The 18,114-nt window shown below is 34.9% G+C and overlaps 2 protein-coding genes and 1 long non-coding RNA gene across 3 annotated transcripts; 2 read left to right on the top strand and 1 right to left on the bottom strand.

The window, feature by feature from the left end:
* The first annotated feature begins 1,791 nt into the window (after nt 1–1,791).
* Nucleotides 1,792–3,527, top strand: LOC143460374 (uncharacterized). The gene is made up of 2 exons (XM_076957856.1): nt 1,792–2,007; nt 2,213–3,527. The coding sequence occupies exons 1-2, from the start codon at nt 1,984–1,986 to the stop codon at nt 2,564–2,566; spliced, it is 378 nt and encodes a 125-aa protein (XP_076813971.1). The 5' UTR covers nt 1,792–1,983; the 3' UTR covers nt 2,567–3,527.
* A 5,872-nt stretch (nt 3,528–9,399) lies between these two features.
* Nucleotides 9,400–12,642, top strand: LOC143460175 (uncharacterized). Its single transcript, XM_076957589.1, has 5 exons — nt 9,400–9,571; nt 9,872–9,970; nt 10,063–10,321; nt 11,753–11,808; nt 11,921–12,642. Exons 1-5 carry the CDS (start codon nt 9,548–9,550, stop codon nt 12,314–12,316), a joined length of 834 nt encoding a protein of 277 aa, XP_076813704.1. The 5' UTR covers nt 9,400–9,547; the 3' UTR covers nt 12,317–12,642.
* Nucleotides 12,643–15,339: 2,697 nt separating this feature from the next.
* On the bottom strand, nt 15,340–18,059 carry LOC143460262 (uncharacterized). The gene is made up of 3 exons (XR_013117854.1): nt 17,961–18,059; nt 17,658–17,784; nt 15,340–17,350 (listed from the first exon to the last, which is right to left on the bottom strand). It is a non-coding gene; the product is annotated as an uncharacterized LOC143460262 (long non-coding RNA).
* Between the last annotated feature and the right edge of the window lie 55 nt (nt 18,060–18,114).

Below are 18,114 nucleotides of genomic sequence, written 5' to 3'. Positions count from 1 at the left end.
ACTACAGTGTACAAGTTAGCACACTTCTGTACAATAATGTACTTTTTGGAGTGTAATCTGATTATTACTAACGATGAGTCCATTGCTACTACGTGTGATAGAACGCATTGTTTCATAATCTGATCAAACAACTCGTCTAGACCGGGAAAATGCATGTCTAATTCAACAATGTTAATTCATTAAAGAGCCGCAATCAAAGGCTCAAAGAGCCGCATGCGGCTCGAGAGCCGCAGTTTGGCCACCCCTGGTCTATATGGTCATAAAAAGTTTTAAAGAGTATGGTCTGTATGGTCATAAAGAATCTTAAAGAGTATGGTCAAACTGATGGTCCAATGGAACCACATGACCGAACAAAAACGTTAATTAACCAATGTCTCCTTCGTCTTCGTGCTATTATTACCTTATCACGTATCTAGGGCCAATTAATTGCGTGAGTTTCAGGTCGTTTTAATTCGCATTGAGTTTGAACCAGCTTTAACAAATATGAAAGACAGAAGAACTCTACAAATACAAAAGGACTTGCACAGTAGGCGCAATATTGGTGAGAAGAAAAAAGAAAAAAATGTCGGGTAGATCGAGTAGCACCAAATTAAAAGGCTCGGTCTATAAAAGAAGCCAACATTTTGATTGAAGACTATTCGAACAGTAACTTTACCTGTTTTGAATACAAGGTAGAACTAACTACGCTAGACCATGCAACAATTTGCTGTGGGCTACATATGTGGTGACAGAGCGTAATGTCAGAGCGAGTGCGAAATTGATCTAAAATCATCAGAGCAAAATCATGAAAACTGGTGTTTTTTAAAAGAATTATATTAAAGCCACGAAGTTAGCAACCGTTTGATTTGCAAATTTCAAATCGCAAGAAACAGGGTTGAAACATAAGGTTGTACTGAGGCGAAAATATGGAATGATAATTGCTACGTATTAAATAAAAACAATTGATGATATTGCCTGCCACGTTGAGTTTAGTTTGGCGTTGGTGGATTATTGGTCACATGCAATATCTTTTAACATAAACTGTTAAGTGCAGTTATGTATAAAGATAAAATGATGAAAGTAGTTTTGTCAGAGATTATGCTATCGCATCAGTTACGAAAACTACAAATACATGTAGTTGAACAAGTCGTGTAGATAATTTTACAATGATGTGCAAAGAAAAGAAACATTTGTGCAACTTTAGAAGCTGGCAACAGCCATTTTCCACGTTTCTTCTACTACTAATAAATTAAGCTATTAGCTGATGTGCTTTTTTATTTCAAGTGAAACTATTTGCAGTAAATATCAAAGCGACCACCTAAGCGTTTTCGGTCTTTGTAAGTTAGCGGATCACACGCAGCAACCAGTATTTTGCTTAGTTCTATATACTGGTAGAGTTTATTAGTTTGGTTTAATTTTCACTCTTTTTTGAACAAATTCTTTATAGATCTCTTCAACCGCCTTCAACATATAATACTGTATCATGTGACTATAAATGTCCTTGTAACGTATAACGATATAATTATAGATCTTTATACATATGACAGTCATGCAACATATGTAACGGGTTGTCATCTTAGTTTTACGAATATAGTTATGTAGCAATGAAGTCGCGCTGCTGTGATGCCGATGTATTCAGGTTGGGTTATAATATAAGAGACCAAACAATAAATATGTTTAATTTCCAAATAAAACCAAGGTTTGGATTCAAGTGGCGAAGCAAAACCATAAGTTGCTGTTACTCTACTAGAACATAATTTAGAATTTTTCAAACAGCACCTATTTCTTTAACAGTTTATTATACATTGCTACACAACAAGCTTTCCAATTTAGTTTTTATTTGTTTTATATATTTTTTAACTTAAGCCTGTGCAATATCTAAGTAATTACTTTATTGGTTTGTGCTATTTGAACCATTTTTGTGGAATTCATTTCACAACCCAATTTCGATTCATTGATTGTTATCAAGCATTGAAGCATTTCGCAGAGAGCAGAATCTTGGAAATGGATGGACGTTACCCTCAACCTGTGAGTGGCATTTTGCATAAAAATACTGGCACTGCAGTTAAAATGTTTCCATCTACTCTGGCCTTAGTGTTTTTTCGTTGACCTCAAATGTTTTGTATTGACGTGTCATAATCCGATTCGTCGTCGATCTGTTACATTCCTATACTAGATTATACAAAATTTAAAAAGTATCATAGAAATTTACAAACTAATTTATTTTTATCAGATATCTCCCGCGTTTAATTCTTCTGCATCATGCAATCATCGTTCCAAAGAACCGAGGAACGATGCAAACAACAGTACACCCAACGTTCAAAAATCCTGTGCAAGTTCATCAACAAACGCAGTCAGCAATTTTTTTCAGTGGCACACAGGCCGCAACGTTGACCAACGTTTGCAGAATGAATTGTCTTTGATGGAAGAAAAGTTCCTTGCAAATACAAGGTCATCACATCTTGCTCAACGTGCTCCTGGTTTTGAAATAAATCAGCGAAGAAATCGAGAAAAGAATAAACGTGTAGCCTGTTCTGCACAGATTCAGTCGCTTCCCAGCCACAGCGTTATTATCAAATCCACTTGATCATGGGCTCTAAGCCGACATCTCGCGGACGGCGTTATGCCTTATAAAGTTGCTCAATGACCAGACCTAATGTAGACAAGTATGTTGTAAATAATTTCGTTACTAGGCTATATAAATAGAATAATTTGACTGATTTTAGAAACACAATTTCGTTCTTCAAAACTTAGCAACTTTAAAAAAGAAGTTTTTAATAACGGAATTTTAATGGATTATTTTGAAAAAAAACTTGATCTTTTATAATTGATTGCTTTCATTATAATCACTTCAAGTTATTAATTAAAAAAAAAAATTCCCCCCAAAAAGAATTTTCCTGTTACAAACATTTTTATTAAAGTGATTTCCGATCTTGTAATGACTGCTTTTGATAAATCACAATGATGAAAATGCTGTTTTATACTGTGCCTGTTTGTGTTTTATATGCAATCACAAAAAGAGAATGCTTATCTCTTTGTTATTATACAAGAGAGTGTTATAATTACAATGATATGCATCGTTTTATAACATTCAATCGCCATTTTATTTGCTGTGTTATTTGTGGTCTTGTTCTAACACAAGAGTTGATTTCAAAACACGACGTTGCCTTCACTCACTATTTCAAAATCTTATTTCATTTTCTGCAGCCAAAAAGAAGTTTTTTTTTCTCGACAATTTGAAATTTTTATGATAACACGTATAAATATTGAAAAATTAAATTTCCTTAATGCAAAGTGATATTGTTTTTTGAACGAAAATCTGAATCTTTGATTAGAATTTCAAAAATGCAAATGTTTGTAAACTAAAATTTTTAAATTTAAAAATGCCATTGAACGATCATTCATGAATCTTTTAACCTTCTCCGAGTTTGATTTTAAGTTTGATTGTTAGACTTTTTATGTATTATGTAAATAACATTTCCGAAATAATACCTAAATTTCTCCCCTGTCGTTTTCCAGCTATAAAGCATTGTACTAAGCCATTATAATCTTGAAGTCTGCTTTCTCAATAGATTTAAGCCACTATGGTAACTACTGTCCTAGTGCCGCAAACGCATGCAAAGTCGAAACTGGCGAACTCGGAAAATCAACGACTTGTCTTTTCTTGAGCAAAAATTGAAATGAGCTACCAAATTTGTATTGATTGCTTTCATATAAAGCCTAATATGCAGTTTTTGGCGCGTTTATCAATATGCTTGTTTACATTTTATATTGCAACAAAAGAGCAAACTGCTGTATTATCATCGAAAGGCCAAGACGATGTTACTTCAAAAACGATATCCAATTTTTTCAAAATATTTCCATTGCTATTTATTTTTATTGCGTGTGTTTTTCGTTATAAGCCTGCTTCAACAACAAAACACAAAGTTGTTTTTACCACTGTTTCAAAATAACCTACATTACATGTTACACTTATATGTTAAAAGTTCAACTTCAATGTTGTAAATCGACTCTGAGTTTTTGAGCAATGGAAAATGAATGCACAAATAGAAGATATTTTTCATAAAAGTATTTCCACCGCTAAGTTCTTGTACGGTACATCTGTAACGAAATTAGGTCGGCCCATTGTACGAGGCTCTTGCTAGTTAACGGTTGGCCGCCACAACCAGACAAAAGCTCCACTGGTTGCTGTCAAAGTCTTGAATATTAACACGGCACTTGCGTAAGCATAAAAAGGGAATGACAAAGGTTCAAAACCACGACCGACCTTTGTACCCTCCTTCTATCGTCTCTGTCTCACCCTGACGTATCATAGTCACTCGAAATTGTAGCAATCAGCGCAAGCCAGGTGCTTGGGCGGACATTTACGCTCTCTTTAGAGGGTACAAATAAATATCAAGCAAGACACGAACGCTAGCAAAACACAGTTCAACTCCCAAACATTGTGATTAGTGTGAATATTCTCTTACAATATTTGAGGATAACAACAAAGACATACACACAAGTTTTTTTCAAATTCTTTCAAATATACCATAAAATAATTTCCATTTGCCAAAATATATTTCAACCACCAATGTGTGTTTGCAGTTACAAAGTGTTGAGTTTGCGAGTTTGGGCTTTGAATGTGGTTGCGTCACAAATAGCGCTAGGTTAGAAGTTATGGTTATGGAATTGTGGTTGAAATCTATTAGGGAAGCAGACTCCAAGACCATACTTAGTACATATGCCTTACAGCTCGAAAACTCGAAAAAAATAAAACTATATCAAAACATTTATTTCATAACACATAAAAAGTCTCACTTGAATTCAAACTCGCGTGAAAGTAGGTTATAAACATTAGTAATTGGTCGTTCAATTCAATTTAGAACATTGAAAATTTTGGTTTTACGAACATCTTTATTGTTTAAATTGTCATTAGAGATCCAGGGCAAATATAATTCTACAGTATTTACGCGTACAAGCAATGTGTAGTGAAAATTGATAACCTCCCAACAACACTTCATGACGCAGTGCTCACATGATCATTTTATATTCATTCTACTAAAAACGATATTACAGTATTTTATGGTAATTTAATTTTACAAATATTATAGGTGTAAGCATGAAAATAAAAAAACTACCGGGAAAAGACACTTCTTGTTGTGTTGCAGGAAATGAATTATTATTTTGAGACAACGGGATGAGTGAAATCAACGTTGTGTTTTGATACCAAAGCAAATTGACACTCAAACACATAAAAACGCCATAAAAATAAATGGGCAATTGAAATGTTGTAAAACAATGCCCATGTTTTATTGGACTAACACTGTTTTGCTATAATGACAAAGAGATAAGTATTCCCTTTTAGTGATGGTAAAACACAAGCCTGCGCAATGTTAAACAGTATTTTCATCATTGTGATTTATCAAAAGCAGTCAGCACAATTATCGAAATCACTTTATTAAAATTTTGTAATCTGGAAAACTCTCTTTGCGGGAATTTTGCTTAAAAAATAATAATTTGAAGTAATTGTAATGACAGTAATCAAGAATTATAAAAAATTACAGGTTTAGTTAAAATTCCTTCAAATTCCTTTGTTAAATGTAATTCTTCACTTTAAGCTCTTAAAGTTTTGAAGAAAAATTCATGTTTCTGAAAAAAGTCAAATCGTCTGATCGATATAATTTGTTAACGAAAACAATTGCGTCGTCTCGTACGTACGTACGTACGTCACGTACAAATTATTTCATAACCTATACAAGCCATACCTACATCAATGAATGAAATCTTTAAACTTGAAAAATTTTGGGAAAAGACTGATCTTCAAGGAAAATCACGTTAACTATGTGTCTTGAAACATTTCAATAAAGTTTCAAATATTTCCAGATATACTCAGCTCATTCGGCACTTTTTGCAAACACATTTGCTATCTCTTTTGCTATTTTGTGAAAATTCTATATTTATAAAACAATTAACTTCAATTAGAATTTGTTTAATAAAGCTATTTTTTACCTTTCACGAGATTATTTCACGCTTATAGTTACCTTCATATAATCATCGTCCAATACTTTCATGATGATGCAAAAAATTTTACAACAATAAAAATCAATATTTAAAATTTTAAGGTTACTCAAAGATCTAGTGATGCCGTATAGTTAATAGGTCACTGTGGAATCCAAAAGCAAAACTTATTCCATTTCATTAAGAAACTTGCTGAAATTTGGACGCGGATATTTCATATATTTTGTGATAATTGTGAAATTTGTATTGTCTTTAAATAAAAGCTATCCTGGTCTTTGTTTCACTTGGAGAAGATCGTTTATCCTCATTTAGAATAAGTAACGAACAATAGATTTACAGCCGGTTTTGCTTTAAAATGAGATTTTCGCAAATAACAGATTTCCTTGACTTGAAAAGTACAATAGTGACGGCTCTGCAGTCTCGCTGTTTGCTTGCTTTCGGCAAAGCTTTTGTCATGCAAAATTTCCCGCTAAGTTATCTCCGCGTTGTTTACTCATTGGATCTGGACTAGTCACCTGAAATTTGTCTTTATTTCTCTACAGTCTACCCGTCTCTGTTTTAAATAGAAACTCAAGGAAAAGCTGCTTGTATCTGTGTCATAGAGAATCAGTGGAGTTTTCATGTTGAGCGATGTGTTATTTTGTTTTAAATGAAACATGATTATCATATACCGGCTGAATAGATTTTGGTAAAATTTATTAGGATGGGGGGTATCGTGTTTCAAAGATTTTCAATGAAAATGATCATTACTAAACTTTTAAGTCCACACCAGTCAATGAATCTCTTTCAACAAATCTTTGCTATTTGTCAATGGTGGCCAACTTGCTTTGACTTAGACTGTAAGCCTTAGAGCTCAGACGTCTCCAGATTGTTTCTTGAGATTTAAAAATCGCTTTTTGAAATTTTTTACAAAAACGCGCCCACAATCTTGCTGTCCGTTGCATATAGAACGTATACATACATATATGTGTTTCTAAATAAAGCAAGCGTAGTCACACAATGTTGGCTAACATTTATGTATAGGTACAGTAAAAGCATAAATATAGATATTGTAGTTTTTCGTTAACAATACGTGTTTATTGAGTAAAACAACAAATTAGTTGGCAACGTGCTAAACTCACAACTGCAATAACTTGGGAGTGTTCGACGAGAAATATGAATAGACCAAAAAATGTCACTCAGTGAAACAATAAACTAAGAACACTTTGAATTTCTTCGTAAAGAAAACACAACAAGGACGCAGCATATGTTCCAACAGTGAGACTGCAGGTCGTCACAACTTGAAGTTTGCTACTTTTAAAATTTTCTAAGTTTTAACAATTCATTGATGAACGTAGATGTTGTTTGTGGTTTATGAAATAATTTGTATAAGTATATGATGAAACTAATTGGTGAAATAATAATAACTAATGTGGTGAAATTATAAGTGTAGGTATCGTGAAGCATTATTCTTTTGCATTTCCATAAAGGGCGTCACGTTAATTCTTTGCTCTAAACTCTGTTGGATTTAATTGCCGCATGGCAGTTTAAAAGTTAAAAAGTTCACAATACAGCTGAAAGTTTATATAATAAAAATGCAACATAAACCTTGAAAAATTTATACAGAAAGTTATTTCTTATACAATTTGACCTCATAAATTCATTTGATTTAATTTAGCCTGAAAAGTATAGTTTTGAACTAATTTCGACTTTATTCAGAGTTTTGATTTCTATTTACTTTGTATATAAATAATACATCTACAGAAAAGTATCCAAAAGCAAGGTGGAACAACGGTCCAACAAAAACGTTAACTTGCGAATATCTCCTTTGTCTTTGTGCTTTTATTGCCTTATCACACACCTTGCGTCAATTGTGTGAGTTTCAGGTCGATGTAATTTGCTTTTATTTTGAACCAGCTTTAACCAATCTAAAAGACAAAAGATGTCTACCAATACAAAAGAACCTAGCTGCACAGTAGGCACTATAATTTTGAAAAGAAAAAATGTTGGATAGAGCGAGTGACACCGTATAAAAAAGCTAAATACACAACATTTTCATTGCAGACGTTTACAACAGAAACTTTACTCGTTCTGAATGCAAGGTAGAACTAATCAGGCTATAAGCGATGCAATGATATCTATATAGGCTATACATATGAGGACAGAGTGTTTTGTCAGAGCAAATGCGAAATTGATTTAAAATCATGAGAGCTAAGTATAGAGAACCGAGAGGTGTTCGAAGAATTGATATTAAAGCCAATAAATTAGCAATCGTTTTATTCATGTATATTAAAAATTCCATATTTTAAATCATGTTTACATTTTAGGAATAAAGTTATAAAATAAAGTTGTATTGGGGTGGAAATATGGAATGTACAATTGTAACGTATATTACATAAAACAATAGGTGCGATCGCATGCCAATGTTGAGGTTGGTTTGGCCTTGACAGATCATAGATCATTTATTTTGTAAATAAAATGTTAAATTCAGATGAATTTTTTAAAAATAAAATGATAAAAGTAGTTTTGTCAGAGATTATCCAATCGGCTCAGTTACGAAAACTAACTTACAAATAGCTGAATAAGTCGTATGGATAATGTTACAATGATGTGCAAAGCAAACAAAGGTATGTGCAGTTTTGAAAACTGATAACCGCTATTTTACGTTTTTTTTATTGTTAATAATTTAGGCTACGCCGATCTGCTGTCTCATGTTAACCGGAACTCTTTGTAATAAGCGACCGCCTAAGCGTTTTCGGTCTTTGTAAGTTAGCGGATCTCACGCAGCAACCAGCATTTTGCTTATATTTCCATATTGGTAAAGTTTAGTAGTTTGGTTTAGCTTTTCACTCTTTTTTGAAGAAATTGACAATTGTACTGTTTTCAACTGTCTTGGTTATATAAAGTGACCATTTCACCCTATGTAGGTTACGCAGCCCGTTATTAAATATAGACGGCTAGATTAGCAGAATTGGCATTGAAAAAGTTGATTTTAGCTATTTAAGGTTTTGTTGAAGTTAGATGTAGATTAAAAAGTGGATTTAGGTGTATTATTACATTAATTTAGTTTAGAAAGAAACTGTGAATTTGAACTATGAACCTGCTTGAAACGCACGATTTTCCTGTGAAATAGTGGCAACCCTAAATATATATATACGTATATTACTTAGTGCTTATAATATATCTTTGTGACCTACAATTAAGACTTCCAAATATATTACAGTCATACGAAATATGCGACGAATTGTCATCCTAGTTACACGAATATAGTGCTGTGGTAATGAAGTCGCGCTGCTGTGATGTTGATGTATCTATACTTGAACATAATTTAGAAGTTTTCAAACAGCAGCTATTTCTTTAACAGTTTGTTATATACTGCTACACAGCAAGCTTTCCAATTTAGTTTTTATTTTTGTTATATGTTTTTGTATCTTAGGTCTGTGCAACATCTAAGTAATTGCAACTGAACATATCCCGTGTTGGTTTGTGTTATTTGAACCCTTTTTGTGGAATTCATTTCACAACCAAATCTTGACTTAGTGATTGTTATCAAGCATTGAAACATTTCGCTGAGAGCAGAATCTTGAAAATGAATGGACGTTACCCTCAATCTGTGAGTTGAGTTTTGAATAAAAACTTCGGCACTGCAGTTAAAATGTTTCCATCTTCAGTGCTCTCGCTCTAGTGCTTTTTACTCCGAACTAAAGTGTTTTGTATTGAGGTGTCAAATTCGGATTCGTCATCGATCTGGCACATAAATATACTGGATTACACAAAACTTAGAAAATATCATAGAATTTGATATAGGCTACTGATATTTTCTTACAACAGTTTTGTCGAGAGTTGTTCTCCTACTGGGTGATATTAGATTTAAAAAATACTATAGAATTAAACAAATTTATTTTTACATCAGATTTCTCCCACGTTTAATTCTTCTACTTCATCCACTCATCGTTCTGAAGAGCCGAAGAAAGATTCAAACTGCACTAGACCAAACTTCCAAGACTCCACTGTAAGTTTAGCAACAAACGCCGTCAGCAAATTTCTTCAGTGTCACACAGGCCGCAGCGTTGACCAACGTTTGTAAATAAATTGTTTTCGAAGGATGAAAGTCTTCTTGCTGAACGTGCTCCTGGTTTTGAACGAAGAAAGCGAAAATTTCGCAAAAGAAAAGAAAGGGAAGTCTGTGCTACAAATAGATCCGGGATTTACACAAACACTGATTCATCACCAAGTCCACCTGAACGCGGGCGCCTTTCCGACCGCCGGTATGATTGTAAGATGGACGGCAAAGTGGTTGTTGCAATGGCGGACAGCGTTGCACATGACAAAGCTACTCAATGTCCAGACCTGACGCAGACAAGTACGTTGTAAATATATTCGTTACCAGATTATATTAATATGACGATTTGACTGATTTTAGAAACATGATTTTGTCTACTAAAGTTTAAGAACTTAAATGAAGAACTATTTAAAAACACGTAATCTGAAGAATTGTAATAAAACCAGATGGTTTTTATATTTCACACAAATTAATAACATGGAAAAGACGAGTTGTGGAAATTTAACAATTATTTGCTGTTACCAATCGAAACTGGTTTTGGAATACGGAAAGTGGTGTTTTGGCTGTGTTTAATAAGGACGGGCTGATGCGAATCCGAATAAATTCTCCAATTATTATGTATCAAGTGAGCAGAATATTCGTGTAAACTAACAAATAATATAAGTGCAAAATCAACAATACCTAGTGAGGGGTCGTTTCTTTTTAAGACTGCAAATTAAAACGGGCAACTCTATGTTTATCACGATGTCGCACCCAAAATCCCATATAAAAAAATGTAACGATTGCTTCGGTTCAATGAGCATACACCATACAGCGTCAGGGTGGGTTGGTTTTGTTGTTATGAAAAAGATTGCAAATGATGGAATAGACACGGAATTTCTCTTACTAAACCCAATCCTTTCCTAAGAATCGAAACTTGCGAAAAATTATAATCAAAATCAGTTATTGCCTATGGCTGGTAGCGTATTGCGTGAGTGCTGTGTTTGTGGTCAATTATTGCGACACCATACACTCCAATGTATTGCGTGCATGAAAACAACGTTTTTATTGGCATCGTAAATAATATCACCATTGTTACCTTAGGCACTTTTTTATTTATTAATTTTGCAGCACGGTTTACGCACCGCGTTAATTGCTTCTCCCTCTCGTCGCAGCTAATCATCGCTGAATGCTTTACATACCTAATTACACAAAACTAGCGTTGGGTCTGCAACTTTTTGTAAGAAAGACTGTTTTAGCTTTAGAGATATTTAGGTTCCGATTAATTGCGCTGAGGTTTCTCACTGAAGTTTGCTTTTGTTTGTTGAATCGTAGTATTTGAAGCTTTGTTTATTGTTCTATACTTCTGGCCAGACACGCCACTACATACCTTAATGTACTAGTTTTCGTAGTTTCATCTTTGATGCCACGAATCGCCGTTAAAATTAGTTCTCGGACCTGGTTTTCAGTTGGTGGTTAACAATTTGATTTAAACGGCTGAGAGCTGGTTGAACTACAAACGTTACTACTCAACTGATCAAACATGAACTAACTCTAAATCTTGTCACTCGCACTATTCAGTTACACACTGCTACACTGTTTTGGAAGTCTTAAATCTTCTAAAGAAAAAGGATGAAAGGAGTTCTGTTAAAATTATTGTATCTCTTTTAGAAAGTGCGAATAGTTATATTGTTCATTTTATTTGTTCTTTTACAATTAACTTTTTATGAAAATCTATTGATTGTTATCAAGGCTTGCCGAACTACGCTGAAGTCAGAATGCAAAAACATCGTTATCAATTGTCTCGCGTAAGTTCATCATAAGTTACTATTCAGACTACAGTCTTTTTTCAACCTAGCAGTCTTGGTTAAGTAAAAACACGCAGATTTTTATACAACGTCCCACTAATTTTTTCATCAGAGATCTGCATCCAATCATCGGTCCACACAGTCAACTGGAACTAATACGAGACAAGTTCAGGCAGGCGGTAGCACTCAAGTCCCTACTCGTGAAAGTAAACTTTTGCTGTGGCGCGAAAAACAGGAAAACGTTGCCAAGCGTTATGAGGAACAAATGTCTTTGATAGGAAGTGTTGCTCCTGAAACATCGGAAAATTCAACATGCTCAACTCAACGTGGTTCTGATCTTGAAAGCAGTCGGCATACTTCAATTCATGAACGTAAAAAACTTGAAGCCTACGCGGGATCTATATTCAGTTATCCCCCGCCAGACCCCGCTTCATTGCCCGCTCCTCCTGATTACTGGATAAATGCTTCCTACGCCGCAGCACGTCATCAAAATTCATTTAGCACATGAGAATAAGATTAACAAGTCTAGCTTTTTATGCAGGCAAGTAGCCTATATGTGCTAAATACTGCTATACTTACGATGATCTGATGCAGATCTGTACGTCATGATTTTTGAACAAACTTTTTCCGATAAACTTTTAAAGAATATTCTTGTAAATAAGCTTGCTCATGGAATAATTTTCGTATTATCTTATTGCATCAAGTATTTGCATCTTTTGTCTATACATGTTAAAAAAGAAATTTGATTGCGACACCTTATTACATTTGATTGATTTTAAACGCTGGTTTTTAAGATTTTTTATCACATGAATAAAAGTTTTGTTTTCTTTTAAATGTGCTGTTTTACCTTGCCCATTGTTGCGAATAGCCCTTGTTTCCGCAGTCACTTGTAACTTGGTTCAAGCACCAAACCAAAACTTAATTTAATTGAGTCTTTTTGAAAAAGTCGTTTAAAGCTTAATGGCGGGCCTGGTAGAGGAATGTGTGATAAGATGGGCCACAGTTGCTGAAAAATGAAGTTGTAGAATTTATATTTTTGCTATTTTGTTTAGCAGGTGCGTTTCGACAACAAGATTTTATAGTATACTGTTGGCGACATATTGACCCGCTTTAAAGGCATCACGTGAATATAAAAACGAGAAAAACCGATTTATGCTTGCCTGCAGACCCAACTTCTTACCAGCGTTTCTCCTATAAGTGGAAGCCAGACGCCAAAAATAGAGTTTTCAGCGCCTGGAGATGATGCAATTTTTTCTTGGACTAGTCAAGATGAATGGGAAAAACGAACACTCTATTAAGTACTTTCATAACTTAGGTTTCGAGCTATAATGGATGTTGCTTAACACCCGCTTTTGGCTACCCCGTCCAAAATGCACGGAGCGCAAAAATCCTCAAAAATCAATTTAAATAAATGTAATGGCAGTGATGTAAAGACGTAATGTTGGGGGTTCCCCTAAAATGGTCCATTTACTGCCAGTTTCGTGGAAAGGTAGCGCCAAGGAACAAAAGAATTATCAGTTATGACTTGACCAAAGTGCTTGTTGAATCAGAGAAACTAAACTTTTACGGAACTATCCCTAAAAATATGTGGTAAATTTGACGGTAACATAATTAGCGAACAGTGTAAGTGTGTAACAAGTGTAACATGGGAAAATTCACGCTGGTTGCTTGCTGAATTTTAAATCGAGAGAAAGGTTTTGCCGTTGGTTCATATCACAAGGGTCGCGACTCAATTTTGGACCGCAAATTAATTTTAGTGGGTTGCTATTACCCGTCGAAAGATTATAATAGGTCGTTAAAGTTAGGAGTAAGAATTATTGCAATAAGAAAAATTAAATAGTTCCAACAACAACAGGCGTATAAGGATATTGCAACTAAAATTGATTTCAAAGACATAAATTTTTTTTATAAGATTACGCTTGTGCTTCATAGTAGTTTGCACAAAATAGCTTGATTCGCTTCATTGGATTAATTTCAAAATACTGTTTCAATCAATACAAGTCTTACAAGGTCAATTTTTGTAGTGAGCTACAAAATGGTTGTATTGGACAATGATGGTGATGGACAACAGCGGTTACTAGCGTTTCCGTTATTTTTACGACAACTGCTCTTTTCAACATGGGTCCCGATCTTAATTTCTAATTCGGAATAATCTAACTTCTACAGCTTAATAATATCCTAACTGACTTCTTTTTGATAAATGTTGCAATTGTTTTTTATAGTAATGTACTATTCTAATGCCCAAACTAAAGTTATAGTTGAACGCTAGATTAAAGGTGATTGTCAGTGATTTAACCTGATTTCCATACTTGATGTGAAGTTGTGTTGTTTTGTAACGCCTTCTATAATATTAAACCAATGCGTTATATCATTATATTTGGCATGCTATATCTTGCTCTTTAAACGCTTTGTGTGTGACAGTGAAATTGCATGTGTTTCGCTATGTCGATAGCTTTTATGACGTTTAAAAATTTGCATATAAACTACATGCTCAAGTTGGTTGTCCAACTCAAGAGCAGACGAAAAATCATTTTTAAGCGGTCGACTGTCGTCTACCACTTGGTGTCGACAAAGTGTAATTAAAAGGACGCTGACAATTTGAAGTATACAGACAAGGTGAATATCAAGCAAATATGATTATTATTTCCATTTTCTATGCAGGCATGCCTGTTGACTGTGAACAGTCTGGCTAAGCGGGTTTTAAAATATTTTCTTTAAACGCAACGTTTCTTTAGCGTTGGAATGGGCAGAATGGCATAGTATGCCGAAACACAATACAGGATAACCTATATGTCTTTTGTTTCAACTCGGAAAAGAGTTAGTCAAGCTTTAAACAATGACAAGCTACACGATTTTAGTCTAAACAACAAAAGATAACCCATACGTCATAGGTTGACAAAACAAGCTAAATGATACATAAGAAACTGGACAGAGATTTTTTGAAACTTGTGACATCCGAGAAAATCTTGTTTCATGGACTATATTTAGCTGGAGCAAAAGCACGCAACTTTACATAACTTTATTAAACGTTTATGGCCACAAAACTTGTTGATGCTCGAGTGAATTTAATTCTTTTAGTACCAGGTTTAATCCGTTTTAAATCACGGACAACAGTGAAGGATTCGCAATTTTTAGGCAAACAGTCGTTCCTCATGACACAGTTTTTCAACCCAGCTTGAAACGGCGCAATAAATCGCGTGTTTGACTTTGGTAGCAATTTCACGTGATGGGAGTTGCGCCAGAACAATAAGCAAGCTTAGCACCAAAAGCTATTCAAACATTGAAACATTTCACCACATCCCAATCCCCGTCTCGTATTCCCCGGCTGATAAAATCAGGGGGAATTACCGCAACAAAAAAACTTTGTTTCTAGCGGCAGCCAGACGAAACCATATATGACGTGTTACGCACTTCCGCAGGCCATTCCTGCTGAACGAAACTAAATTTTTCATAGAAGATATATTTTTATCGTATAGACAGCTGCATGCAATACATATGACACGATAGCATTGTACAAATATAACATGAAACGGTTTGGGAAAAGTTTGTAATACACTATTATAGCACTGTATAATCTCTATATCATCTATATAGCCTTCTGTATTATCACTATATAGTACTGCATAATAGCAAAACGCGCAAAGGAATAATTTGATCGTGATTAAGAACCTTCGATCCTTATATTTTTTTACTTTTGACTAAATTAACCTTTGGCAAACGCTAAACGTAGGTAATAAATAAGTATATCCTTTAACCTGCAAGCTTAAAATAGTTTCAACGTCACGGCGAGATACGCATCTATTTGAAAGGCGTTTCAGATCCGGGAAAGCACTTCGCACGACGTAAGAGGCGATTTAGTTGATTTTGTTATGATATAAATATAGAGATATCTCATCGCGTTTCTTCTTAAAGTCATTGATAAATGCAGCCTCTATGCAACGTAAATAAATCAAAAATATATGAAACACCGCACTTAATCCGTTACAAACTAGCAAAAAACAAGTAACTTTCCGTCTAAATGTGAGATAATTATAATAAAATTATCAAGAAACTTGACTGCAAGGCCCATGACTAAAACAGGAAATAAAAAAGTTTCAAAGAACACATTCCGACCAAACCTATGAGAATACGCAGGAAATACCAGTGTCGAGAAAAGATTCGCGCGAACAGTGGAATTTATGCAATTTTTTAAGAAATGCTTCAATTAACCGGCACCAAATTTACATCACCAAACATGCTGACGTAGCCGAAAAAGTTTGATTCAGCGTGTAAGCCAGTTGATGTCTACCTTTGTCTGAGAAAGCGATATTTACGTAATTTAAAATTACCAGGAAATTTTTGTGACAGGATTAACTGCTTCAACCAATTACGTCAAAATTTGAGCGTCTACTTGGTGTTTGTGTAACATCCGGTATGACGTTTATTACGTCATAAACATGCGGATTTAACTTACTGCATATAAATGATATGTCATGTAACCTACTGCCCTACAGTATGCTGTTATTTATCACGTGTTGTATTGCTATGATGAAGGCAACTACAGTCTACAAAATGGTTGTAACCCATGGTTAAACGTTGTGTACCGTCACTTGTTTACTTGAGTCAAACTAGCATTCCTAGAATTGGGTTTACCAGGGCCGTATTCTGGGAGCAGTGTACATTTGACCGATTAATTGGCTTGTTGTCGAAGCGTTGTGACGCGACAAGCATTCACACGCTGGAGGTATAGCATTTTGCTGAACCGAATTCACAGGGATTTGCTTGTTCAGGAAAACAACGCCAAACAAATTGATTGCGAGAGGATAAGTTACATGGAGCTAACTAAACGGGAAACTTAACACGGCATATGGTGGGCCGTCGAGAAGTGAGAACTTAAGTTTTAACAGCGTCTACTGAATCAATATAGTCTGCCACTTCATCCTTTGTCAAAGCGCTCCATTGTTCACAAAAATCCCACTGTGAAGCAACCAACTGCGAATATAATGCTCGGAAACGTCGTTCTTGAAGCTACACAAAGGGCAAGAAAGCTTTTGTTTGAAGGCTATAAAAATCCACAACTATCTCAAATTATATGAAAAATCCACCCCCGCCCCTGTCATAGGATTCGGTTGATCAAAACAAGCGATAAACAACGCTGACGCTGTACATGAATACAGAATTAATTCAGCGCACGTATGGTGGTAGTTGGGCATTGATTAAAATGAATCATAAGACAACACCCAAATATGACTACAGCCAGAATAAGTTACGGTACCAAATATTCCATTCCAATTAGTCATTATGTTACAATAAGCACCTGCGAAGTAGAGCTGATTACATTTTTTATGTTCACTATCAGCTAATAACACACCCTTGAGGAAAACTATTAAAAAATTATCATGGTAGGCTACGATGATCACACCGTCACACGAAAACGTTAATTGGCGGATGGCACCTTCGTGTTTCGTGTTATTATTACCATCTCACGTCTAGCGCCAACTGTTGTAATTTCTATCCCGCAATGATGCTTTGTACCAGCAAGCGTTTCCCAACAGGGGTGAGCCTATAAATATAGGCCGAAGACCGACATTAATGGAAAAGAACTTGCGCATTTTCAGGCAGGATTTGCAAAAGGTTACCCTCTCGTATTTTACACGAAAAGTGCAAATGACGCGGTACTAAATGAGTGCCGTCGTAAATAATTTAAAAGTGATAAGCAAAATAAACAAGTTGAGGGCGTAGTGCTAAAAACTGATAAGTGAAAATCGCGTATTTTAAATAAAATGGTAGGCTAGAGATTTGTTTTTTGTCAATAAGTGGTTTTTACAAATCAGTTTTCGTTCTTACTTCCATCTTTCCATGTTACTTACTCTGCGTCGCTGTGCTGGAACGATCACATTAAAAGTGATTGCAATAGGCTACACTCAAAGCGTCTGCTCAAAAATTGATTCCAGCGTTTTGGCTTTGAGTATCATACCCAGATACCAGCATTTTGTTCTAAATTTATTGGTGATTATCAAGCAGTAATCAGAGTAATGGAATCGCACCATGATGACGACGTATTTAAATTGAGTAACTGTTATGGCAGACCAGGCAATGAGTATATTCTGTTTGTAAGCAACACCAAGTTTATGTTCAACTGGCAAAACAAATAGATGAGTGAGAAACCTTACCTTTAGCAGAAACTACACAATGAGCAGTTACAAACGCAATTGGCGAGTTCCAGCAATGCTGCTATAACGGGAAAGTACGTGCTCTATCCGTCATTGCCGAAAGCAACAACAGCTCTGACGTAAAACTTCTTTTCTCTTCGTTGGAGAAAAGAAA

Source organism: Clavelina lepadiformis, chromosome 5, assembly GCF_947623445.1.
Source record: "Clavelina lepadiformis chromosome 5, kaClaLepa1.1, whole genome shotgun sequence".
NCBI classification, from domain to species: domain Eukaryota; kingdom Metazoa; phylum Chordata; class Ascidiacea; order Aplousobranchia; family Clavelinidae; genus Clavelina; species Clavelina lepadiformis.
This window is presented reverse-complemented; position numbering and strand designations above follow the sequence as displayed.

Excerpts from the sequence above, each read along its gene's own strand:
- LOC143460374 (XM_076957856.1), top strand. The coding sequence starts at position 1,984 with ATGGATGGACGTTACCCTCAACCT. Across the intron at positions 2,008-2,212 it reads ATGGACGTTACCCTCAACCT|ATATCTCCCGCGTTTAATTC; the intron begins GTGAGTGGCATT and ends TATTTTTATCAG.
- LOC143460175 (XM_076957589.1), top strand. The coding sequence starts at position 9,548 with ATGAATGGACGTTACCCTCAATCT. Across the intron at positions 9,572-9,871 it reads ATGGACGTTACCCTCAATCT|ATTTCTCCCACGTTTAATTC; the intron begins GTGAGTTGAGTT and ends TTTTTACATCAG. Across the intron at positions 11,809-11,920 it reads ATCGTTATCAATTGTCTCGC|AGATCTGCATCCAATCATCG; the intron begins GTAAGTTCATCA and ends TTTTTTCATCAG.